General features: G+C 40.3%; 1 protein-coding gene and 3 long non-coding RNA genes across 7 annotated transcripts in view; 2 read left to right on the top strand and 2 right to left on the bottom strand.

The window, feature by feature from the left end:
- LOC110951665 (complexin-2-like) overlaps window positions 1-7,837 on the bottom strand; it is a 71,540-nt gene extending 63,703 nt beyond the window's left edge. Inside the window, exons 1-2 of one of the 4 annotated variants that reach the window (XM_022194843.2) lie at window positions 7,485-7,837; window positions 6,540-6,658 (exon numbers count right to left, since the gene is read on the bottom strand). In XM_022194843.2, coding sequence (XP_022050535.1) covers window positions 6,540-6,570 — 31 coding nt within the window. In that variant the 5' untranslated portion in view covers window positions 6,571-6,658; window positions 7,485-7,837. Of the gene's footprint in view, window positions 1-6,539; window positions 6,659-6,769; window positions 6,795-6,948; window positions 7,110-7,484 lie in introns of those variants that run through there. The other 3 variants (XM_022194844.2, XM_051954357.1, XM_051954358.1) reach the window with 3 other exon arrangements.
- The window catches only part of LOC127535740 (uncharacterized), a 511,585-nt gene that overhangs the window by 64,434 nt on the left and 421,561 nt on the right, over window positions 1-25,590 (bottom strand). The window lies entirely within an intron of this gene.
- On the top strand, window positions 8,084-15,722 carry LOC127535741 (uncharacterized). The gene is made up of 2 exons (XR_007944588.1): window positions 8,084-14,499; window positions 14,617-15,722. It is a non-coding gene; the product is annotated as an uncharacterized LOC127535741 (long non-coding RNA).
- Window positions 16,170-25,590, top strand: part of LOC127535743 (uncharacterized) — a 93,093-nt gene continuing 83,672 nt past the window's right edge. The window contains exon 1 of the long non-coding RNA XR_007944590.1: window positions 16,170-16,964. This is a non-coding gene — a long non-coding RNA (uncharacterized LOC127535743). The remainder of the gene's footprint in view (window positions 16,965-25,590) is intronic.

Raw genomic sequence — 25,590 nt, 5'->3', positions numbered from 1 at the left:
CGCAATAAATCTTCCCCTCTCCCCTCGCCATGGCTTCCCGTTCTTGCGATAAGAGCCCTACACACACACACACACACACACACACACACACACACACACACACAGCTTTAACTGCCAGCCAGATTGCATCCATTCCTCATTTGTCCTGCTTTTCTCCCTATGTGTCACCGATGAGCTATGGCCAGTGGTTCTAAAATGGCCCAGGGGCTCCAGGAGGTCTTTTCCTAATCAGAATTTGGAAACGCTCTACTTCAGCTGGGTTTTATTCATTGGACCTTAAAGGATAAATAAAAGGTGCTTGCTTTAAAACTGACATGTCCTGATCCCACCTTTTGTTGACCTGTGTTTACGTTTACTGTCACAAAGATGTCTTTAATTTGAATCATTTCCTTTAATCATGCAGACTAAACACTCTGGGTATCTATCTGGTGCTAATGTTGTTGTTTTAGGCCTCGGACACATGATATAGGCTGCAAAAGTGGCTGCTGCATGATAGAAAAGTGCTCTCCTAGTTGAGCTTGGCTTGATTTAACGAACTGGGCTGTGTGTTGGTCGGAGGTCATTAAGCAGCACATAGGACGATGTCATGGTGCCGCTTTACCAGCTGAAACACTCACAATTCATTCATTATTTTGTTAATTTTGTGTCATATTTCCAACTGCTTGTCTCTGTAGATATTTTCAAAGCAGTCCTTATACAAACTAATATTCAGGTTTCCTATCCAAACCTGGTTGAATCGTATCATTAAAATGATTGTGTGTATTTCCTTGGAGATGTTACTGTGAAATCATTGACCGTGTATTTTGGAGCCTCCTTGAACATACCAGCAGGTAAAATTCCTCAGCAACTCTGCTTCACTTGTCTTTTGTAACCATGGGAAAGTCAAAGTCCTGCATTCCCACACTGATTTTGTTGCAATTTGTCTGAATGATCAGGCTCACATTGAATTTTGGCTCAGAAAAGCTGGGAACTACTGGAATCCACCAAAATTCATATGTTATTTTTAATGATGATGGCACAATTTGTATGGTACTAAGAGGTGCAAGAAAAGTCATGGTAAAGTACATGTCAGCCAAGCTAAGACCAAAAACACACACACAGCCCTGACGAAAAGTCATATCATGTCTTCAAACACGACTTTGAATAAAATGAATGGAAACAGCAGTAGCAACGAAAGTAGTTGATTTGTGTGGACTTGTTAGGAAACTATGACAACAAACTAACATGCTAGCCAGTAGAGATAGTTTCAGGTAGCTAGGTTAGCTTGGTCGCTAACCCAACTTGAGTTCACACAAGTGACTTTGCTGTTTATAATCAAAACCTGGACTTACCTTTGATGCACGACTAGTGGTACATAAATAGTGACTGATTCATTGATTGATTAGGATAGCACTCGTGACCACAAACCATTTGTGTGAGGATGGTTTAGCACCAAACTGGAACATGGTGAGTTGGAGAAAGGTATATGTACTCGTAGTTACGTGGACTGATGGCATCATTTGCCTGTGTGTAGGTGGTCTTAAGTACCTATGAATTGTGATTGCTTGACCACCAGCTTGGTCTTTTCTCACATCCCATCATAAACTACTAATTGTCTCTGCAGGAGAGTTCTTCTGTGTAACTGTGCTAGAGTCCGTCATGCAGGGATCCTTGACTGAAAAGACTTTGAGAACTTCTGATCTATGACTTGCATTTCAAAAGATGAAAGGGTCATGGGTGACAGATGAATGCCTCCTTGGTGCCTAGCGAGACGACCTTGCTCTTCGCTGTACAAAGCCGACAGAATACAAATCAGGGCCTAGATGGGAGCAGATGGAGTGCGAGTTTCTCCTCAGAGCACACAGAGAGAAAGAGAAGTGAGATAATAGCCCACAGCTAATCCACTGCACACTGAAAATTCATTACTCTTTAAGAAGGAAACAAAAAACTTGCTCCCCAAGATGGAAAGAAATACTCTGCTGAAGGTGAAGACCTTGGCACAAACTGCCTGGTTTTCCTCATGTGTGAAATGTCTTTTATGCACAGTTCAGGGTATTTGACTCCTCTTTATTGACGGGTAGCTTTGTAGCTGCCAGGCAGTGGGCACCCGCTGCTCCTAAAGACACCCACAAGCAAACCCTCCACATGTTTCCACAAGGGATGAACACGCAGCTACAGCAGCTGACATACAGAAAGTCAAAATGGCAAACAAGACCAGAAACCTGAAGACAACACACCAGCGTGTATCTTTTGTGACTATTTCTGAATGCGAACGTTACTGTTTTGGATGTAATCTGATTACCCCTGACTGCTATTGATTTCCACTTTCTTTCTACATGATATGAAGATCGCTTCTATTGTGTAATTGTTCCCAATTTCTTACATAACATCATGGCTCCTGTCTTTGTTTTGGTGCAGATAGACTGGAAAATCATGTAATACATTATCCCACAACAGTGAATCAGTTTGACATCGCAGACGTGATGACTTACAAACCTGGAACAAACGTTTCAAGAGTGTACTCACTGATTGGTCATAAATGAATATGTGCCAATAGCTGCCTGAAAAAGCAGATCAAGCTGTTTCAGTATCAGCAAATATGTGTGTGTGTGTGTAATGTCAAGCAAATTAGATATTTTTAAAAAGCAACCAATTTGTGGTAAATAGGTTAAAACAATATACACCAGAGCTATTTATTCAAAAAGGCAAAAACGAATTTCAGTCCCATTTTGCTGCATATTTAATTGTAAATATCATAAAAGCAATCCGTTTGATTTCTTGCATATTGATAATCTGGAGAGATAATTAAATTTTCCTTATCAAGAAATGTAGGTCTACATCTGTCAGAGATGTGTGCATTTGCTAGATTTCCCGATTTAAAAAAAAAAAACATTCTGTAAATAATTCATTTATAGTTTCAATCTAAATGCATTTTTAATGTTTTTTAATCCGTGCACTTTAGGAAGCCCTCAGTGGACAAACGATGAGGAAGCAGACGGGCCTCTCTCGTCCTACCAAAATGGAAACAATGGAAAAAAGGCAGCAGGCGACACCGCTGCTGCAGCACCGTCATATCACTGAGCCATTCAGAAACACCTGCCCAGCTGACAACGTGACAAGCTGTTCACAAATGAATATAAACAGATCGGCATCACACTGGAAATCAGTTGGAATCAGGCGGATTTGAGGAAATCACGCGAAGTATGTGTTGCTATAAAAAAAAAAAATCAGCAGCTGTTTGATGAAGTGGATCCTGAGTGAGGAAACAGTGCCAGCTGCACAAACAGGCCACGTTATGTCATGTAATGGAAAACACGTGGTCAAACAATGTGCCGTTACTGCCATTACTTCACTCAACCACCATTGTTCCCTCATAGACTGTATATAAAGATGGACGTAGCATCTGACTTCAAAATTGAAGCCCACCCGGAAGTGTCAAAAACTTGCAATATCACGCCGTCTGCTAGGGTTGGCTCCCAAAAGCTTTTTCTCCATAGACCCCAATTCATTTTTGGAAAAAATAAAATTTAATAGACTGATGTTCTACAGCTCAGGATTTTTTTCCCATTAGTTTTCATGGTCAAAATGAGAGATCAGGTGGCCGATCTTAAAATAAATCAACACTGAATTTTAAATAAATCGTTAAAGTTGGCGGAGCCAGGGGGCGTGGCTATACTTGATTGACAGTCCCATTGACTGGTCCTGCCCCAAGTTGCTCTCCGGTCCAGCCTGTTTGATGACGCTTTTTACGTCTCTGGCTCCAAAAAATCCAAAATGGTGACCAGGAAGTAGCAAAATCTGGGCTTCATTTTCTCAGCGTTAAAACCAACGGGTGACATCACGGTTAGTTCACACCTGGTTCCCTCCTGGAGAACTTTAATCGACAAACTCAAGAGCCTCTCCACACATGTACCACACTGAAAGTAACTTGTCACAATTTTCTGCTCCTCTGTGTTCAAACTTGACTTGTTGATTTGTTAAGACTGCAGTTACAGCTGAGGTTCTTTGAGGTCCCTGCTTTGTACAATGGCAGTTAACTGCACCTGAATCTGAAAGATTTTTATTATAATATTGGACGATTATTTTGTATAATATTAACTAAACTAAGCGAAAAGGAAAACTGAGTGCTGAGAAAGCAGCAGTCTGGCTTTAAAATAGCTCTGTGGTTAAATTTTGTATTTAGCTCTGACTTTGGGTGCTGCCTGATGCTCCACTCGAAGTGGAGGACATTAACTTTGGACTAGATCAGTTTATTCATTCAGCACGTGCACAACGCAACAGTTTGTCTACAATATATAACTGGAATTAATCATTGTAAGAATGAAGCTAAAATCTAACAATAGTGTAATCTTTTCAAAATAAAAGCTGTGAAGTCTGTTTATTTTATTTATTTATTTATTTAGATTATTTATTTTTATTTACAGTATGACCATTAACAGTAGTTTAATGAAAAGACTGATGATGTCAACTGAACAAAACTTCCTGAACTTTGTTTAAAGTAGCAACTTGATTTAGCCAGCTAGAAATAGTAAAGCTTACTTAGTAATGATGCCCTCAGTAAAGCCATTTATTTGTTTGTTTGATTCATTTATTCATTCATTTATTTATGTGCACTGTTGTTTAAAAGTGTGGGCTCACTCAGAAATGCCCTCATTTTTGAAAGAAAAGCATTTTTTTCGATGAAGATAACATTAAATGAATCAGAAATACAGTCTAAACATTGTTAATGTGGTAAATGACTATTCTAGCTGGAAAAGGCTGATTTTTAGTGGAATATCTCCATAGGGGTACAGAGGAACATTTCCAGCAACCATCACTCCTGTGTTCTAATGCTACATTGTGTTAGCTAACGGTGTTGAAAGGCTCATTGATGATTAGAAAACCCTTGTGCAGTTATGTTAGCACATGAATAAAAGTGTGAGTTTTCATGGAAAACATGAAATTGTCTGGATGACACCAGACTTTTTAACAGATGCCAAACAGGGTTGGATTTACATAAAACTACATTTACAGAGATGCTGATTACAGTGATAAAACTATATAAATACAGTTTATAATTAAAAAAATCTAAATAATATTAAATAGTAAAGCTCATCTTCTACAGGAAAGTGCTGTAAACAATCACTGCATTTTGCTGTAATTGTACAGGAAGTTTTGTTGCACTGCTGTTTACTTCTAACTTAAAGTTGAACAAGAAGTTCAGGTGTTTGTGATTGCAAAACAGATCAGTGTAGGAGAAGTGGATTATAGTGCACGGCTGGTTTGGTGACAGCTGTGTTGAAGCTTGCACAGAAACCTCTCAAAGGAGGACAGACAGAAACATCTTTGAAGCTTCAAGCAGTGAAGATTTGCAATTCCAAAGGTCAGTGACGTACTCCTTCAAGTTGAAGGGAAGATCCCCTCCATGAGATGCACAACTCTCTGCTGTGTAAAGGTTACATCGTGCAATGGCTCCAATAGTGCAAGAGATGCTCCAGCTTATTAGACTTTAATGTAATCTATCTTTTAATAGGGGGGAGTGTGAAACAGCTTGAAACACATTTCATCAGCCTCTCACTATGGGTTATGGCATTTTACATAAACAGTCTTCTGCCAAAAGAAGAACAGATTGGATTATTTCACCTGAGAGATTTCTGAGCTGTGCTGGTTGGTCCAAGTGGCTCAAATGGAGAATGGTGACGTCATGTGCTGCCATGCACCAATCAGAGCATGAGGACAGTGATGGATTTGTGTTCATGTGATGAGCCAGACTCAGAAAATGTAACATTTAACTTCCTGTGGCTTATTTATTCATGTAAATCAGAGCATGAAGACACAACAGCGGATGAGTGTTTGGTCTGAACAAACATGGGCTCTGAGGGCCCACTGTGGACAAATCACCCAGCAGTCAGTGCTCTGTGGAAGCCACTTAGGTACCTTCACCTTCCGCTGCACCATCTGCATATTCATACATGATAACAACTTCATATTCCTTCAGAATTCATTACTCTGGTATGATAATCTCATGTCGGGGGAATTCTTGCAGCACAAGCAATTAGAAAATCATTCACATGCCCGCATGTTGGAAAGAAATTATTGAAAGAAGGTTGTGCCGCCCCCCAAGGTTGCAATTGCATCCTCAGCATGTGGAGATAAGAGTGGCCACAGCCTGATTGATGGTAACACACAATCACCTCTCTGTCAGAGGGCTGCACGCACTGCGCAACACCAGAAGCCCTTTTGGCCGCAATGGTTCAGTCAACGTTACAAATCACTAGCCTATTACAGTAAGCTGCTCTCAGTGCGCCCCAGGGGCCAACTGCGCCAAGTGCGCAACGAGTCAGCAGCAGATGCGGAGGCAAAGCGCAAAAACGCACCAAGGAAGGGAGACCCAAAGGAAAGGAGAAATTCAACTTTTGATTTACAACACTGAGCAGCATAATGTTGTGTGATTTGCACACAAAGACACGAAAAAGCAGCAGGTGCTAAAAAAAATAAAAATCTGAACTTCACAGGAAAATAAAACCTCCAGCAGGAACGAGAGCGGACTCTCACATTCTGAATTAAAAGGTCGAACTTACCTCCCAACGCTTGTTTCATAACGAAATTCATGATGATGGCTTTTAATTCCCTGCCTTCCTTGTCTGATCGATGTTACATTCAATAGTTGCGGAAAAGTAGAAGTCCTTCCTTGCCAGATCTGAAAGGAAAAAAACGACAAAAACAGTGAGATTATATGTGGTCATCACTTCAGATTATAATTAATTTCTTAAATTGAAACATTAATCAGTCATTTCTTAATTGACTCTACAGTTAGTTGCTGTTAGAGCTTGCGCCAAACATTCACAAATGGGCATATGTGCGCTGTATCTGTGCGTTAGGCGCGTTTTCTTCCTTCAGTGCGCCAACTGAAGGACACCGAGGTCAATGGTTCAAACACATCTACACAACATCTCCAAAGTCCTGACCAAAACAACAGCCACTGCTCACTATTTCCTCACAAATGTGTCGCTTTTTTCAATGATTCCGGACAGCTGAGGGTTCGGTGTCGGGGGGTACGGACACTGTGCCTGCAGTCACACGAGTTTAGAGAAAAGTGTCCGGTGCCAGTCCTCAGCCTGGCAGGACACTCTTTTGTCATGCATGTGGACGCCGGACTAAACCACTCCTGTGTATTTTTCCTGATCATGTGGTAAAACTTTCCATCCTCCATTGGAGGGGCATTGGACACAGCCATCCCACTCCGGCACCGAGAGAGAGAGAAAAAAAGCTGCTCTCAAAACACGATAATTACGCACAAATACCGATCGATGCACACGTGTTTACAGCTGCATATGCGTGTGCACGGCGAATATGCGGTAAATGTGTTCAAAGTCGACCGTATTGTGCATATTCGTGCAGAGAGACAGAGGTAGTGGAGCAGCAGAGGCACACATGCGCTTCCTCGTCTGATCAGGCTGCTTTCAGCACCACCGACCGCGGATAGCTCCCCAACACCGCTCACACGCGCCGAAGCGTCGATTTACCTCCGTCCGGCTACCGGCGGGATCCTCCTCACACACTCACAGAGCAGAGCTTCAGCCGCAGCAGCCTCCGGATCCAAGTTCTCCTGCAGCAGGCAACAGCAGCACGGGCTAATCTAACTGCTCGTCCCTTGCATCTCCGGCTCCCGGGGCTGAGGGGGGGAAGAAAAGGACGTCCTTGGTGCTTCCTCCTGCTTGACGCTTCGTCTTTCTGCACACACACACGCACGCACACACGCGCACTCACACACTCTCTCTCTCTCACACACACGTAGAGGGAAGGAGGAGGAGTAGAGGGGGTGGTGGTTTGCGGAGGGTGAAGCTGCTGCCGTTAACACCGTGATGGGAAGGAGCGACTGAATCACATGGAGGGATGAAGAGAGAAGCGTCCCACTAACGTCCTCCTGACCGATAGAGAGAGATCAATTATTCAGCCCCGACGCTGGCTGGCTGCTCCGTCCTACAGCCCGCCCCCAGCTCCCTGCAACGGGAAGAGGGACTCGGCTGGCAGCCTACGGTAGAGCAGAACACAGGCGGTGGGGGATATGATGGGAGAACATGCTGTAGCTTGACGTCTCTTGGTTTGTCTGTGTGTGTTTTTTTGTTTGTTTTTGGTTTGATGTGACACACATTTGGTCTGCGTCCAAAAAAAGAAAATCCCATAACGTTTCAGTGGGGCTGCTGTGGGGGATTCCAGTGTGTGGAGCTTCAGGCTGTATTTCACTGTTACATGATCATCACACTCCTGTACAGACACCCAGCAGTGGTGTGCACAGACTGTGGAAGGGACGTGTGCAGTAGGAAGGAGAGGCACCTCATCACTGCTTTGATGTATCACATCAAACAAAAACAAAAAAAGAAGCAGCAGCATGTTTCAGTCCTGGAGCTAATGCTAATTACAGTAAGACCAATCAAAGTGCAGCCCACTGAGTAATAGCTATACTGGTCCACAGCCCAAAATGTACTATTTTCACAAAAAGCAGCTGCAAAACTATGACATGGTTGCTTGTTTTAGGGGGTTTCTTATTTTATTAGTTTTTATTCATATAGTGCCATTTCATATTATCTTGAGGCAACCCAACAAGTACACAGTTTCTTTTGAATCCCCTTTGAGCAGCATTTGGCAGCAATGGGACGATCTCTTCTTTTTCAGACAGAAACCTCTGGCAGAAACAGGCGTTGTCTACCTCGACCAGTTGGGGTGAGGGTGAAGGAGAGAGACAACAGGATAGCAAACAGAAATGCATTTGAGAACAACTTTGGAGATCAGTTTCTGCGTGTAGAAACCTGTAGTCCCAGATTCCTGCAGAGACAACAAAGCACAAACTACAGGGAAGAGAAGACAAACTGAACGACATGCAATTATAACATGTATGAAGACAGAAAGAAAGAAAGAAGAGTAGAAGTCCATCATTCTATAAGTCTAGGCCTATAGCAGGTATAACCAACTAATTACTCACCTGTGCAGCCCAAGCTAGAAGCTTTATCAAAAAGGAAAGTTTCAAGCCTAATCTCAAAAGATTAGCGTTTCTTTTTTACCGACAAATTGGTAAGGATGGTTTTTACCGAGCAGGGAAAAAACATCAACCATCCTTACTAATTTGTTGGTAATCTAATGTAAAGAGATGACAAAATGAACATAATCAGTCTAATCTCTAACGTAGAGAAAGAAGGTGTCTGCTGATCCCACAGCAGAGGAGCCTGATAGCTGAAGGCTCTTCCTCCCATTCTGTGTGTGGAAACTAAAAACCACAAGTAAGCATGTACTCTGAAAGCAAAGTGCTCTTAGGGGATAATATGGTCCAACATAAGACAAGATGGAGCTTCTTCATGTAGAGCTTTTTGTGCAACCTAGAAAACAATGAGAACAGGTGTGTTGCAGGCCATGTCCACATGTACAGGGGTATTTTTTTTAAACAAAGCTTTTTCTATGTATTTTGTCCCTGCCCTTTTGGAAAGTTTCTTTTCAAATGAAGATCTTCAGAAAGAGACAACATATGTGTAGAATAGGACTCAAAGCCTGATGTAATTTTGATGTCTTAAAAACAAGAAGTAGTTTTGCAGCACAAACGCAAACAGTGACTGAATATGCAACAAATAAAACAAGCAAAACAGATCTCACGCCTCCAAGGTCCAGTCTTCTGGGTGAAAGTTCTGAGTTTAATTATTTTCATAATAATAATGCACACTCTTTTGCTCTTTTGTGCAATAAACTTGTCAGAAATGTGTTTTGGGTGCAGGCCAACAGAAGACATTAAGCTAAAAAACAAAACAAAGAAATGTAGGAATCTCGCTAGTTTACAGACTTCATTGTGAAACAAATACATTTTTCCCTGTAGCTATTACACGTTTTGGTGAGAGACTGCGTTGCAAAGTGGCTGGGCTTTGCAAATCAAAGGTACAGGCATTTATTATTCTTTTTAAAGATGGCATTTTCACACAGTTTTCAGTGCACTTCCAACCAGTCTGCACAAAGACTTATACCAGTCTTTGTACTCTAATTATATCCATAGGAGCTTGAAGGGACTCTACACTGGTTTCATGATAAATTTGCTTTCCATGATGCCCTCTGTGAGTATGGAAATGAAAACCTTGGGGCAAAGTTTACAGTGTTTCAACAGAAAGACGTGGCCATTTATTTATTATAAGTTGCACCCATATCATAAAGCCAAAGACAGGATCTCTCAGCCTCAGCTGCCGCAAATTTTACTCTTCCTTTTAAATATCTGTTTCTGTTTCCCAACTCTTTGGTAATAAATTACTGTAATGCGCCTGTATTCCCAAGGAAGTGACCCAAAAGCAATTAGTTCAGTGACAAGACACTGTAAAGAAAAGAAAAAAGAGGGGAAAAAAAGAAGCAGATTATTAAATAAAACTCCCTCATCCCCACTCTAACCCCAACCGGTTGAAGCAGATGGCCGCCTTCCCTGTGCCTGGTTCTATCTGAGATCATAAGGACTCCAAAGCCATCTTTGGATTGTTGGGTTTTCTGTTCTGTTTGTAATTTCAAAGGTCTGTACTTTATGATGCTAAGCGCTTTGAGGATGTTGTGAATTTGCTTTATATACACTACCGTTCAAAAGTTTGAGGTCATCCAGGCAATTTCATGTTTTCCATGAAAACTCACGCTTTTATTCATCTGCTAACATTACTTCCCAAAGGTTTTCTAATCATCAATTAGCCTTTCAACACCATTAGCTAACACAATGTAGCATTAGAACACAGGAGTGATGGTTGCTGGAAATGTTCCTCTGTACCCCGAAGGAGATGTTCCATTAAAAATCAGCCGTTTCCAGCTAGAATAGTCATTTACTACATTAACAACGTCTAGACTGTATTTCTGATTCATTTAAAGTTATCTTCATTGAGTAAAAACTGCTTTCCTTTCAAAAACAAGGACATTTCTAAGTGACCCCAAACTTTTGAACTGAGAACTGAATTGAGAGCAAGACTGTAAATATAAACAGATTTCTTCTCGATTGTTCCAGACCACACTTTCCTGGTCAGGAAATCAAACCAGCAACCACACAATCAATGAAGATGCTTGTCTGAAAGTAAACAGAGCCTTACTTTCTCTACCCTTCAACATATTTAAGAACATCCACTATTAGAGACCATATTTTAATACAAAACATCTAAGATAGATGCCACTTGGTCTTCACAGGGTTTTATGATAACCAGTGCAGTTGACATGACTGACAGAAAAACTGACCACTTCTTGATACACTGCCGAGTATGAGCGAATTATTTAATTAAAATTTCGATGTTGTTATGGTTGTTTTGAATGTGCAACCTCTACCCAGCTATGAGTGGGGGCCTTTCATCCAACTTATGCACAGTTCTATTGAGTCATAATCAGTTTTTCTTGTCACCCAGCTTGATCGAAAACTAATGAGCCTCCGCTGACTGGTGGAGCATTTGTTCACAGTCTGAATGCCAGAATCAGTGATGACACCAAGGTCACATACATATTTTATTTTATTCTCTCCTACATCCATTTAGAATGTTTTTTTTCCCTTTTTTTCCCCCCTCCTTCTTGTCTTGTTCAATTGAATGCCATCGATGAAATTGGCTCAAGATCTACTCAGCAGCAGAGAAATGTACCTTCATTATTTCTGATGATTTAAAAGACTTAAAGTAGCTCCTCTGACCTCCACCGGCTCCGTAATGAACTCAGGCCTCGGTGCTCTCAAGTGTTTTTCTACACTCTAAAATCCAGCTCCAGATTGAGAGCTTGCAGGGACAGATTCATACATACACTACATGTACAATTATTAGGCAAGTTGTATTCTTTAGGATTCATTTTGTTTTTGAAGAAATGCAATACTCTCAATCAATCCAAAATGATGACAAACCTCAAACCTGAGTATTCAACAAAGGAAACGTGAGTTTTGGCTTTCGCAGGATGTGTGCACAGTAATTAGGCAACTATTAGTGTGCAGAATTATTATGTAGCTGAATAAAAAAAACTAAAATTTTCCCATCTGATTTGTTTATTTTTCATTTATTATTAGAGTAAGAATAACTAACAATAAAAACCTAAAATTTTCCCATATGATTTATTTTTCATTTATTATTAGAGTAAGAATAACTAACAATAAAAGCAGTCAAAGAGCGCAGTGCTTTGTCAAGACTGCTCAGTCTTTGTATCATGTCCGATGGATGAATTCTTTAATAAAAAAAAATGACCTGGGCAATGGGAATTGATGGGACTCGGAAACACTCCCACAATTTAATCAATTGTTTAATCAAAAGTCACGATAAGTCTGCAGGGGTCAGTTTGTAGCCAAATTGCAATAATGTGATCATCATCAGGCAGCTGACGTGCTGCTATCTCGTGGTGACACAGAAATCTTTTTTAAATCCGTGGATCCAGACTATAAGCCGCATCACTGCCCAAATGTAGTCATTTGGTTCTTGTGAAATTTCTGACCTTCCTTTAAATTTTCATATAAAACCGTTATTCGGTTTTTGAGTGATGTTGCTAACAGAAAGACAGACAGCTGCACTCCGATTGTCACGTAACTCCCATAAGTTCCTTGGTGGAGTAATAAACAATTTGAAATTTACAAATAAACACTTCTGATCACGCCTCAGTAGCTTAGCTATGTCAAGAGTGCTGCATCCTTCTGTAAGGCATTGTAAAAAAAATGCCTTACAGAAGTCTGTTAAATCTCTTTTTTGGTCCGTTTTGTCTGTGGTAAAGAAACTGCCTAACACTGTTGATCACTTTAGGCCACTTTAGGCCACACCTTCCCTCATTACACAAATACACATCACCTGATAATACTTCAGTCCAATTAACATTCAAGTTTATGTAGCTTGGAGATGGAAAATATGCTTAAAAATGATAAGGTCACGATGTGTCTAATCATTGTGCACACAATGCACTAGATGACATTGTCACATTCTGTAAATCAGTGGTTCTCAACCCTGTTAATCAGGACAGTGGGTCCTGAGGAACAGGGTTGAGAACCACTGCTGTAAATGTAGATTCTGTGTATGCTTGTTTTCCTAATTGCAGTTATAGATGACAGTTTTTATGACCCCTTTATTACAACAAATGGAGCAAACTGACATCTTGTGCATGATGTGGTATGTTAGATATGTTTGGGAATGCAATATGAAATAAATAACTTCAGATTTTACATTGGACATGTGCAGTAAACATCACAGTGAATGCTGCAGGCATCTAGTTTTCTCTGAGCCTGGTATAATATGTTTTTTATTGAGCCTGTCTTAGTCCATAATGCCACTCGAGCCCTTTTTGTCCCCACTTCATCAAATGTGTTCTCACCAGGATCTTGCCTGCAGTGAAGTTTGACCTGCTCAGCTGATCTTTTCACCAACACCCAGCGTAATGCACTTCTGATAGATGATGTGTTCTGCAAATTTATGCAAAGCGTTGACACAAAAAAATTCTCATCTTACACCCTTTCAGCTGTTCCTCATTTAGCATCCCGTTCGGCATTCACAGATGTTCTTTGCTTTGTATGATTTGTATGTAAAATGGTGCCAACTTGAAGCCCTTCACTGTTCAGCTGTACGGCAGGGACTTGACATGTTTCCTGGAATTAGGCTGCATGTAGAGAATTTTAATCCCCGCTTTCATTTTATCTCGCTTGCTCACTTCATTTGAGGAATCTCCGTAACAAAAGGTTGAACACTCTGCCAAACTCAGGTAATTAGGCTTCCTCAGTTTCTTCACCAAGGCTTTTTCCCTGAATGCTGAGGCTTAGATGGAGATAAAGTCACATGAATTTAACAATTTTTTACTGTGTGCTATAAGCTGAGCAAAGTTCACGGAAATTGCTGTCGTGTTATAACAGCAAACGGTAATACTTGCATTAAACTATTGTGTACAACATGATTTCTGCTTTTAAACCTTGCCAAAGGTAGGAATGCAGCAGAGAAAGAAGAGGTGTTTAACTCTGGCATGCAGCTTGGTTAATAGTGTTAGCACATGGAGAGGAATTCATCAATTAAACACAAGTAGCAACTGCATGTAATGTTTGATTGAAGTTGTCCAGAGGTGAACTGAATCTTAAGAACAAGGTCTAAAAATTATTTCATTTGGAGAAGAGCTGGGCTCACCCAGTGCTGGATCTGCTCCCTCTCATCCTGCTGGCTTCCAGTGACATAAAGCATCAAAGACCGGCTGGGAGGTTTAGCATGAGTAGATTGTGCATGTGTTGCTGATGCCACCTCACAGGATTGCTGGAAGTCCTTAAACTTCAAAGTAAGTCAGAAAACTCTTTGTTGCACAATTTGCACAAAACCGAGCTTTTATCCAAGCTGCCATCAGAAAGATTTTTGAAAGAAAACTTTCTATCCAACAAACCAAACAATGCGGTCTCATCTTCCTTCACTGTTCACCAAAGTTTCTTGACATCACTTAATGCATCCTGTGGATCTTCTTCATAGCGGGCAAACAGACTTTATGTTCATTATCGCCACCTACTGGGCTGGAGTGTGCATCAGCGTTACCAGTGTACCAGAAATTAGGAAACTGAGAAAGGTGCGATTAAATGTGTTTTACTTTTTTAACATGTTACTGTTTCTGTAATTAATTAATCATAGAATGAACATGTTGAAGTCCCAGCCCTAATATAAACACCTCTGTTTTTCCTCCCAGGATGCCCAGTAGCCGAAGCAGAGGTCACTTGAGCTCACCCACAAGCCTCCAACTGTCCCCTCCATCACTCTCTGAAATAACTATTGACCAGGGCTGGAGATCAATAGTAATTCACATTAAATTATTTTTTAAAAAACATTCCTGTCATCACAGTATTTCACTGCCGGTGGGCATTTGTTTGACCTGCATCAAGTCTCCTGATCAATCGCATTGATCATTCAAGATTCTGTAAGTATGCATGAGGCAGTCTGGCAGTAAAGGCGGCGGACAGAGCTCCATCCAGGCTGCTGACGGTCAGCCTGATGTTGGTGTGTGACGTGCATGAATGGACAGTGTGGTTGTGGACGGATTGTGTTACAGGTGTAGTTTCAGACAGCAAAAAATAAGCAGATTGTGATCATTTTTAGGTGTGAAAATTAATTTAATAGATTGCATCGACAGGTCACATTTGTCCCAGTTGCTGAAAACATCACAGACTTTGAAAAGCTTGAAAGAAAACTCTAATTTTCCAGCTGCTGGGGTGTCATAAAAGCCGAATAAAAATCCAATAATTTCCCATGATTAAAATTAATTTACAAATTTATTTTTACACAAGATTGTGTGTATTTGTTTTTGGCTTTTTAATATTTAATGAATGATATTTACACGTGTGAAAACAATATTACCTCTTAAATTTAATCCATAGAATTACATAGATGATAGAATGATGAATGATGTATAATGACTAAAAATAGATTTTGACACATTTTCATTGCTTATAGATATTAAACGAATATATATTCATTAATATATGTGTGTGTAATTATACAAGATATATTTGACAAACAAATTAATGTAAAATTTAGAAAAGGTTCTTCTTTTTCTGTTTATTGTCACTAATTGTATATATTTTTAAAAATATATTTACAGCGTCAAAATTCTGTTTCGTGGTTTCTTTAAAAAATATATTATTAGTGATGTTTGCTATATTACCCATGATGTACTATAAATCTGACAGTTTCAAAAGAAAGCATAATATCAGGATTTTTTTCAGTTGTTTGTAAAGTAAACTCTCTGTACATGAATTATTAAAACACTGGGTGGATTGTCTGGATGTCCTCAAAGTCTGAACATCTAAACTTGAAATTTTTTTGCATTATTATCAGTTGAACTGAAGCAATTCCGTTATCTTTCAAGGAAATTTATGGTATTTTATTTCAACTTCAGCATTTTCAAAGATAAGATAGAATTTGCATGTAATTTTTTCTGTGTTGCTGCATGAATATTATTTCATTAAGAGCACTTTTGCTCAGTAGAGAGAACTAACTGTTGTGGATTCAACCTTTCTCCGTTCATGATGTTTTTTAAGCTTTATACACAAATGCATGACATATTTTTTCATTGCAGAATAACACCAGAATTTGAGTATTTGCTCAAAGTGAGAAAAACAGTTGCATTGTTCGAATGAGTTTCACATCATTATTGGACCTGTGAGTGTTTCATTTTTCTCTGGAGTGTGTTAGTCTTTGTAAACCAGCATATTTCCCCCCCACATGCGTTCTTAAAACTGCATTGTCTGTGTTTTTTCTAATAACTATTGTTACAGGATAAATCGAAATGATAGCATGGATGAAACACACCAGCCAAAAAGTGTATACGTGGTGTGTATTCAGTCCTAGTCTATGAAGGAATCAAACTTTGTACAGGAACTTTTTTGATTCCAAATCTAGCTGTTATTCCACACCTTATTTCCAGCTCGTGCCCTCAAACCTGATGTAATAACCTCGGATGTTCACGTTGTTAAAAGAGAAACAACACAATAACTCCTCTTTTTCCTCAATACACTTGTGTTGTGAAGAGCACAGAACACACACAGCATCACACCTCCTCTCCCCTGCTCACATGCTCCCCTGGTGTCTTGTTAATGCAGCTCAGGCGCACTCTTAGGCACTATATCCTCCTTTCTCTCACTTACTGTATCTTTTCTTATGGCACACGCACGCTCAAAGTGTAGAAGTTAAAATGGCTTCAGTCTGCAGTGCAGGAGGAGTCGGTAATGCTGCTGTGACTCGCCGACATCAGAGGATACCCATTGGCCTGCCAAAGCTGATCTGTGCATTTAAGCGGCAAGGTGGCCTGTAAATCAACATGGGATTTGGGAAGACAGCAAGACGCCACTGATGTGTTGCATTATTCCCCCGCTTGGCTGCTGATTTGTGCTCGGCACACAAATTTCCCCAGAGGATGAGCTGAGGTACCTGCAGCCTGGAACAGGAGGGCAAACGCTGCTTATTGGTTATGTTTGATTTGTTGTGCATTTCATTTTGCTACAAGTACTCCCAAGCACAGAAATAAGGAAATCTTCTAAGGTGAGGATTTTTTTTAAAACTTGTTTCTGCATCGGTCATTTTTTGAATTCTGCTTATATGATGAAGATCTCATACTGCAGACGATGTTTGATTTGGATATAGCTTTTTGAGACTGATGCATACATTTAAAACGAGTTTGTGTGAGTTGTACAGTTGTGGTAATCAGATTTCTTCAGAGATGTTTCAGATTTGCAGGAGAGAAGTGTAATGTGACCTCATCCAACTGTGAAATCACTGAACTGCTCTGTTCCCCAACATTATCAGATTGTGCAATTAACAGCTTCAGCCCAGTGTTGCACTGTGGAATCAGGTCACCTATGAGCCTCGAAGTTTGTTTAAATTTTGTAGCTTTATGTATCGTTAAGATATGATCTCTTGATTTTTCTGCAGTGATGCTTCTTTGCAAGTGGGTCTTTGTTCTTTTAGTAGTGCTTTAGTGTTTGTAATTGTCTCCAGGTGTGTATTATCTTGTGTCTCAGCGCACTGGTTAAGGGGACTGGTTGATGGCTGTTCTGTTAGCAGTGTGAGCTTTAAAAAGTGGTGTTTTCACGAGCTACTTGACAATATAAATCAGTAGAAGGATTTTGACAGTCAGTACAGTTTCTGTGCTATTGTATAAAGTCTCTGTATGGTGTCCTCTGTTAAACCACAGTGCTGATGTGTTCCAGCTCAGGTGAGAGAGAGGGACTGAGAAGAAGAATGAATTTGAGGAGTTTCCAGTTGCATTGAAGTGTCATTTGTGTGTGTTATTTTGGAAGCACAGAAGTGTATGAGTGTTTCCCTATTTCCTTTATTAACCATAAAATTAATGAATGAACAGTTGGTTCCCATATAGTTTTTCCAAATATCGCCATAGCCAGCAAAAATAAACAAATCAAACAGAAAATAATTTCAAATTCAACAGAACAAAATACATTCACATGGCGCTACAGTAGACAAAATCTGTCAACTCAGCCGGTATCTGATATACAGAATCCCTTTGGTGTCGTTGCTTTTGATTGCAGATGGACGTGCAGGAATTAACATTTTATTAATATGCATTCACAGTGGCTGCTTTATTAAACTGCTCACCATTAAGCGCGACTGAGGAGTTGTGCGTCTTTTTTCATCATCAAACAAATTGTCGAAATGGGCCGTCGAATGCAGCCCAAAGGCCTCGCTGAGACGTCCACATCCCTGTTTTCCCGATCCTTATTGGGATTATCCTGGCTGATCGTACCAGTGATGTTCTGCACTTCAGCAGAAACGGAAGTCTCTGGTTGCGCTCACATTTATTGTGGAGGATGAAACAGATGAAGGTTTAAGCCTGGTGAAGCAAAATGTACATGTTAAAACAGATAACTGTACCTGCGAATGGGTTGTAACAGGCCACAGGGGCATCCAGTCCACTGAGCAAGCATGAATTTGTTGGTCTGGAGGAGACTGAACCTGAAAACATCAAAATTACTGATGCTAAATAAATTAGTTTCAGGTTTGCGCACGTAATGGCTGCAGCAGCACAACCTTTGGATGCCGTGAACGCAGGAGTCAACAAGTCAATTGCAGCAACTCCGGCAATTGCAATCTGAGTTGTAATCGACTCTAGAAGTGTAGCACTCGCACTCCATCACCTTTTAAACCTGACAGCTCACTACAGCCAAAGGGAAAGGCACAAAAAGAAAGAGAGACAAATGTGCTCATAGCTCTTTTGCAGTGAGTTGACACATAGCCAGTCATTTTACTGGGATGGAATGATTTGTTCACTGCAGATCATTTTCAGAATGATTGCGGCAGCGCGGTGGAAACTAAATCGAGTCTTTGAAGTTCAAAATGCAGGTACGATCCCTTCACTTGTTATTAGAGCCATCAATCCAAAATAGTGATTTGTTTTCGATGCCGCAGCACTGAGGTATTTACTAATGCCTCCAAACAATGTATTGAACTGATCACCCGTCTAATGTTGCCATGCAACAGAAGACATAGATTTTGGATAACTGTGCTTAGCAACAAAAACACGTGAAGTGGTTTTCCTTCCAATTCGAGCAGCTGCAATTTAAATCAGACTCTGAGCATTTTGTGGACCATTTATCATATTCTACCCCTTTTGGTGAAGTTGCGCTTCACTTCTGCACTGAAGAAATCTCTCTGAAGTCAGCCCATAGTACATTGAATGTGTTAGTGCTCATTTTGTATTGCAGGTGTTGGTAATTCTTTCCAAAAGCTCCATATATATGTATAATGTATTATTGCAGCAAAGGTTCTGGAGGCTTAGATGCTGACTCTGTTTATACACTGTGCTGAGGTAGAGTCTGTAGGAAATGTATTACTGTGATGATTTATTGTTCATGTTTACCTTTTATCTGCTTAAGATGTGTTTTTTGGGGAGATTTATTTTATGTAAGTGCAGGTTCATCTACATTTGCAACCTGTGAAACTAGTTTTTTTGGCCCTTGGGGGCTTTTGGCGTTCATATCCCAGTATTTGCTAATGCTATGTAAAGAGATGCGCTACTGTTTAAAAGTTTAGGGTCACTTTAAAATGTCCTTATTTTTAAAGAAAATAAGTTTTTTTCAATGAAGATAACAATAAATGAATCAGAAATACAGTCTATACATTGTTAATGTGGTAAATGACTATTCTATCTGGAAAAGGCTGATTTTTCATGGAATATCTCCATAGGGGTACAGAGGAGCATTTCCAGCAACCATCACTCCTGTGTTCTAATGCTACATTGTGTTAGCTAATGGTGTTGAAAGGCTAACTGATGATTAGAAAACCCTTGTGCAATTATGTTAGCACATGAATGACAGTGTGAGTTTCCATTGGAAAACATGACATTGAAATTGCCTGGATGACCCCAAACTTCTGAACAGTGGTGTATATTTAGAATGACCATTTTCTGTATGGGGGCGGTACAGGGTCTCTTCCTCCCATATTCCAAAGACAATCATGCATGTTTGTCCATCTTTCTCTTCAGACCTGTGGTGGACTGATGACTCGTTCAGGCTGTATCTTTATAATGAAAAAATTGCTTTATGCCGTCAGTATACCATCTGTTCCTGGTAATGTTAGGATAGCCTTTCAGCGTAACCTTGACTCCAGTTAACTTAGAAACACATAGGTCTTACTTCAGGTATAGCTTCTGCTTTCTGTCGGGTGAAGATAAGGTCATCATGCCCCCAGATGGAGCAGTTCCACATCAAAAAGCAGGAACTTCACCAGACGCGTAAACCACAAACTCAGATTTGATACCAGTAAGTGTGAAAAAGATGTCGGAACAAGCAGTGTCTAAAGTGCAACATGCCCGTCAGTCGCATTTTTGTATAACAGAACCTCTGTACTCTGTATCGGACGGAGAACCTCACCGACAGCCTGTGAGCTGTGTGTTTGACCTTCTCACTCTTGCTGCAAGACAGTCAATGACTCAAAGACAGATCCAGTCTGATTGAAGCTTTTGTTTCTCACCTTCAGCCTTGTTAAACAGAACATCCCACAACAATCTTAAGTCAGCTGGGATAAACTCCAATCCCCCATTGCCCTTTTCACTATTAAACGGTGGATAGAAAATGATTTTGTTTGGTGGAACGGTGTTCGGTAACTGATGCCTCCCTAGCCTCTCTTTCTACCACGACATTTGCATGGTGAAGGACTAGCATGTAGACACCTAAAAGCGTTTTTAATACATGAATTCCTGCAAGTTAGACAGTGTGCAGGAGCTTGTTTGAAACTTTTAGATAGACTAATAAAAAAGATGCGTTCTGTTGTCTTTCATATTACTAAACCTACTAGTGACGCTAAGTTTTCGCCATTCATCATATCGACGTATTCAATTCCCTGCACTCTTACACAGGTGTTTTTTGCACTTATTCTACGTGATCACACCTCTGGACATTAGGTGAAGCTACATTTAGACCACATGAGCTCAGCACAGCTCAACTATGAAGGAATTGCTTTTCGAGTGAAGAAGTAGCCGAATGTGAAAAGCTGGCGATTTTAGCAGCTACAACAACTGCCATAGTGCTGATGATTAATCAGAAAATCTCTCGCTCCTCACAGTTCTGATGTCAGGCAGGAAATCCTCAGCGTTTATTCCCGTGAAGACGCCGCACACACGGATAAGGACGTAATTGAAAACACTTCATGAAGGCTGCTTTCTGCTGGCTGGTGTGTCACTCAAACCAGAACATCCCTCAGTCAGTTATAGATTTTGCAATATATGTTTGCTGTGTTTTCTGAACTGGAATTCCCACGTGTTTGCCATGTAGCTTCTCCAATTCTTTCACCCCAACAGGGACATGGATGGGAAATGTAATTTGTCACCTGTGACTTTGTAGGAAAGGCTTCCAGTTTGAAAGAGCCACAAAGTTTGCATAAGGAGATAGGAGAGTTTAGAGGCATAAGTCAGCTACAGAACTTTCACCAGCAGACCAGGGTTAGCATCCTGCGTGAGGCTATAATTCTTAGACTTATGTTTTTCTTTCACTTGCTCTTTGGTTGTGGCATTAATATGCTAATTTGGAACGTCCTATGAGACGGTAATTTTGAGGAAACAGAGGGCTGTTCTAAGAAGTTAGAAATAAGAGTCTGTACTGATCAGTAAAATAAATACACTACCAAAACTGCTTTTCTTTCAAAAATAAGAGCATTTCTAAGTGACCCCAAACCTTTGTACAGTAGTGCATAGTGTCTCGTGTAGTGTTTTCTAGCAGCATTCCTGTCTTACAGCATTTGTAATAGCAGCGTTTTTCCATTTATATTCCATGTTCTTTATTAGAACAACCTGTTGACTACAGTAGGTGACGCACAATCTCCGTATGTTGTGAAAAGGTTGAGTTCAACAACCTTTAATCTCTGACTGGAGCTTTAGCTATTGTTGAGCCAAACACAAAAAATGCCCCGCTATGTTAAACTTGTTTCATAGTACAGCATTCAGGGCTGATTTTTCCTGTTGTGTTTTGATAGCACGAGGCTGAGAATAATTTGTTTCATGGCCATTATCCAGGTTGTTTTCTCCTAACTAGATCCTTGCTTGTACTGTATCTACTCTCAGATGTACGCCGCTTTGGCTAAAAGCATCTGCTAAATGAAATTGTAGAAATAAAGACCAACTGCAGTCCCTCAAATGACCACTTGAGGCTTCTTCCAAACATAAGTCAATTCCCATAGACTGCCATGGTAAAATGTCTAACTTCACAGGAGAAATAAGCGTTTTTACAGTCTGGAACATGGAGCGTGTTGTTATTTGTAACTCACTTGGTTAACCCTTTACGCTTCAGTGCGTAGTAGGTGTACCGCCGGCGGTACACCTACTAATTTGCATAGGAATTTCAAGAATGTCCGATGGCTGCAAACACGATTATACAAACACTATACGCCGATGGAAAGCTTAGATTCTCATGAATCCGCCGGTATAAACCACTTTCAGATGTGATTACCACAGCGGGTGAGAAAAACACATTTGTCCGACAAAAACAAATATTCATCCATCCGTTCTCTATACACGGCTTCAACACACGCAGCGCGACTCACATTTCCGGGTTCATTATTACACACAGAAAAAAAGATTCCACAAAAAACGGCCATAATCCAACCTTTTACATCCAGACAACACAAGCCAGTAAACTATTTTGTCCAAAACATGTCCTGAAGTCGGTATAAAATCCACGAATCGGTCGTTTTCAAGGAAATGCACCTCGCAATGTGCGTCCAATATTCCCTGTATTTTTCGTCATTTTTTTTAATTTAAAAATAGAATATTAGCGATTTTTTTGTACTGAAAACGGCTGGAATTGACTGCAGCTTAAAGGGTTAATTTGTATTTAAAGCTTGACATGATGCATTTAAACTGCTGCTTAAACCAGTGGGTGATGCTATAGAGGGTTGGTCCATCTTTCTATCCATCCATCCATTCTCTATACACCGCTTTATCCTCACTAGGGTCGCGGGGGGTGCTGGAGTCTATCCCAGCTGACTCGGGCGAAGGCAGGGGACATCCTGGACAGGTTGCCAGTCTGTCACAGGGCTACATATACAGACAGACAATCACACTCACATTCACACCTACGGGCAATTTAGAGTTATCAATTAACCTCAGCATGTTTTTGGACTGTGGGAGGAAGCCGGAGTGCCCGGAGAAAACCCACGCATGCACAGGGAGAACATGCAAACTCCATGCAGAAAGATACCAGCCCCACCCCGGGATTTGAACCGGGGATCTTCTTGCTGCTAGGCGACAGTGCTAACCACTTTCACCACTGTGCAGCCCTCCATCTTTCTATGCAGTCTGTATTTGATAAAAACCCTCTGCTCATTTTTGTGCTTCATGAACAAATCTGCATCTCCTCTGATGCCATGTCAACTTGTCATCTTGAGTGAAACCACATTCTTCCATTATTGCATGTCATCTACCATGATCATTATTCACAAACACATTTCCCTTCCCTGATGCCTGCTGTTATTATCTCTGGGTCAAACAGAAGCAAGATTAATCAGATTCTTGACACTCATATCGTCATATTGCACAGAGGTCATTACAGCGTGAGACAGACATCTGGAGACAGATCTGCATAAGAGGATCTCAGTCATATGTGTTGGCTTCATTTCTTCCCCATTATCATCTCATTTCTTATACTTAATGCCACCAACACAACTCTTAATGATGAAATGAGTCATAGGTACTAACATTCTGTGGAAGGAAATGAGCTGCTGAAATGAGTTGCGGCTGGGTTGGTGAATGGCAGGATGTCTGTAATTCACATGAGAATGGACGACAGATATGGTGATCCATCATGACAGAGAGGAGAAGTGTCAGCTCAGATGTGAGAGTACGACATCAACAGTGATCAAAATCTTTAGTCTGTACATGTATAAAGAATATTCAAGTTGAATGTGAAGGTGGAACATGCAGTGATTTTGTCAGTCTGTTGTGTTTTGATGATGAAGGACCATTTTGCGCTAAAATAAACCACGATTAGTCTAGTCAAGCATCGTGACAATTTGGAAAGTGGATGGAGAGCAGAGGTTAATAAACCATTCAAAAGCCTCTTAAATCTCTGTAGAGCCACAGTGTTATGGTCAACATAACAAACAAGGTATACAACCTTGCTCCAAATTCAGTTTAGGAAATTTTTCAAGTGTATTTTTTTTACAGCCATGCAGGCCTTTGATTAATCATCACTTGTAGATCTTCCATGTAGAAGCGGACCATGTTAACTGGTCAATGATGAGGATATAGTCTGTTCATTGAATTTGAAATCCAAGAAGCTCTTATAAATTTTTTCTCTCTAAAATGTCAGTAAGCATTAAATAATGCTGACAGGAATAAAAAAATACCATCTATTGTGTGATCGAAATGGTTGAAGTTACTGGATGAGATTCTCAAAAGTGTAGAAAATTTCCCTTAACTAAGACAGAGATGAGTCGTAATGAGGATCTTGACCTTAAAAGCTGAAGTTTTCGCAGCTTTTTCTGGAAGTTTAAACCAGATTTCATGGCTGTAAGAAAGTTATGTTATGAAATTTAGGATCAGGGTTAGGTTTCATTTTATTTCATACAGAGGACATCATTAGTCAATAGAAGATAAATCTACAGAAGGTACAAAATTAAATGTCTCCTTTGGCATTTTAAGCAAAAATGAGGCATTATTTTAGTTTTGTACATTTTTTGAATGGAAGAAAATGAAGCGGCATGCAAATTTTTGGGCACCAAAATAATTTTGACCTATAAGATCTTATCCCTAATTAGCTTGTTTGAGCTCTGGCTTGTTCAGTCTTTGTTAGATAGGGCCATTTGAGGTGATGCACACTTCAGAGCTTTAACTATACTTCTCAAATCTTTGCCCAATAATCAGCTGAAACAGCTGTGTAGCACCCTGGAAGTTAAAACTATTGATGTCCTCAAAGCAGGGAAAAGACTATATGAAGATAGCGATGCATTTTCAGGAGACTATTTCCTCCAGTTTACACTAACAGTGGAGGTAAAGTTAGAAAAAGAAAGCCTTCTGAGAGAACAGCTCATAGGGTAGCTAGACAAGCAAATCAAAACCAAGCTATGACAGCAAAATACTTTCAGGAAGGTTCAGCAGACTCTGAAATAGTGTTACAGAGACATTTATACACATGACCCTCTTGGAAAAGATATCAGCAGAAAACCTTTCCTGCATCCTCTCCACAGAATTCAGCTTGAGAGGTTTGTCGGTAAACGTTTTAACAGGTCTGGTGCATATTGCCAACAAGTCCTGTGGGGTGATGAAGTTAAAATTGAACTTTTCTTAGCCAAATGAGCAAAGGTGTTTGAAGATGAAAGAGTCCAGACTTTCATGAAAGTGTCCAACTGTGTAACATGGGTGGATAGATCCTCGAATTCTGTAAATAAACATCACAGTGTATGTGGGAAAAATGCAGAAAATGAAAAGAGAATGGCTTCTATAGTAGAATGATGAACTTAGACACAATAAATTGCCTCAAGAGCTTCAAGCTGAAGGTTTCCCCATCATGGTCCTCAAAAAACTCAAACTAAACCCAATGAAGTAAACTATGGAGAGATTTCAGAAGTACTGAACATGCAGGAGGGTCTAAGACTCTCGCATGACTAGAAGCTTTATGCAGGAAGTTTGAGCAAACAGTGATACTGGTCAAAGGTGGTTTTA

This window comes from Acanthochromis polyacanthus, chromosome 10 (genome assembly GCF_021347895.1).
Source record: "Acanthochromis polyacanthus isolate Apoly-LR-REF ecotype Palm Island chromosome 10, KAUST_Apoly_ChrSc, whole genome shotgun sequence".
NCBI lineage: Eukaryota > Metazoa > Chordata > Actinopteri > Pomacentridae > Acanthochromis > Acanthochromis polyacanthus.
This window is presented reverse-complemented; position numbering and strand designations above follow the sequence as displayed.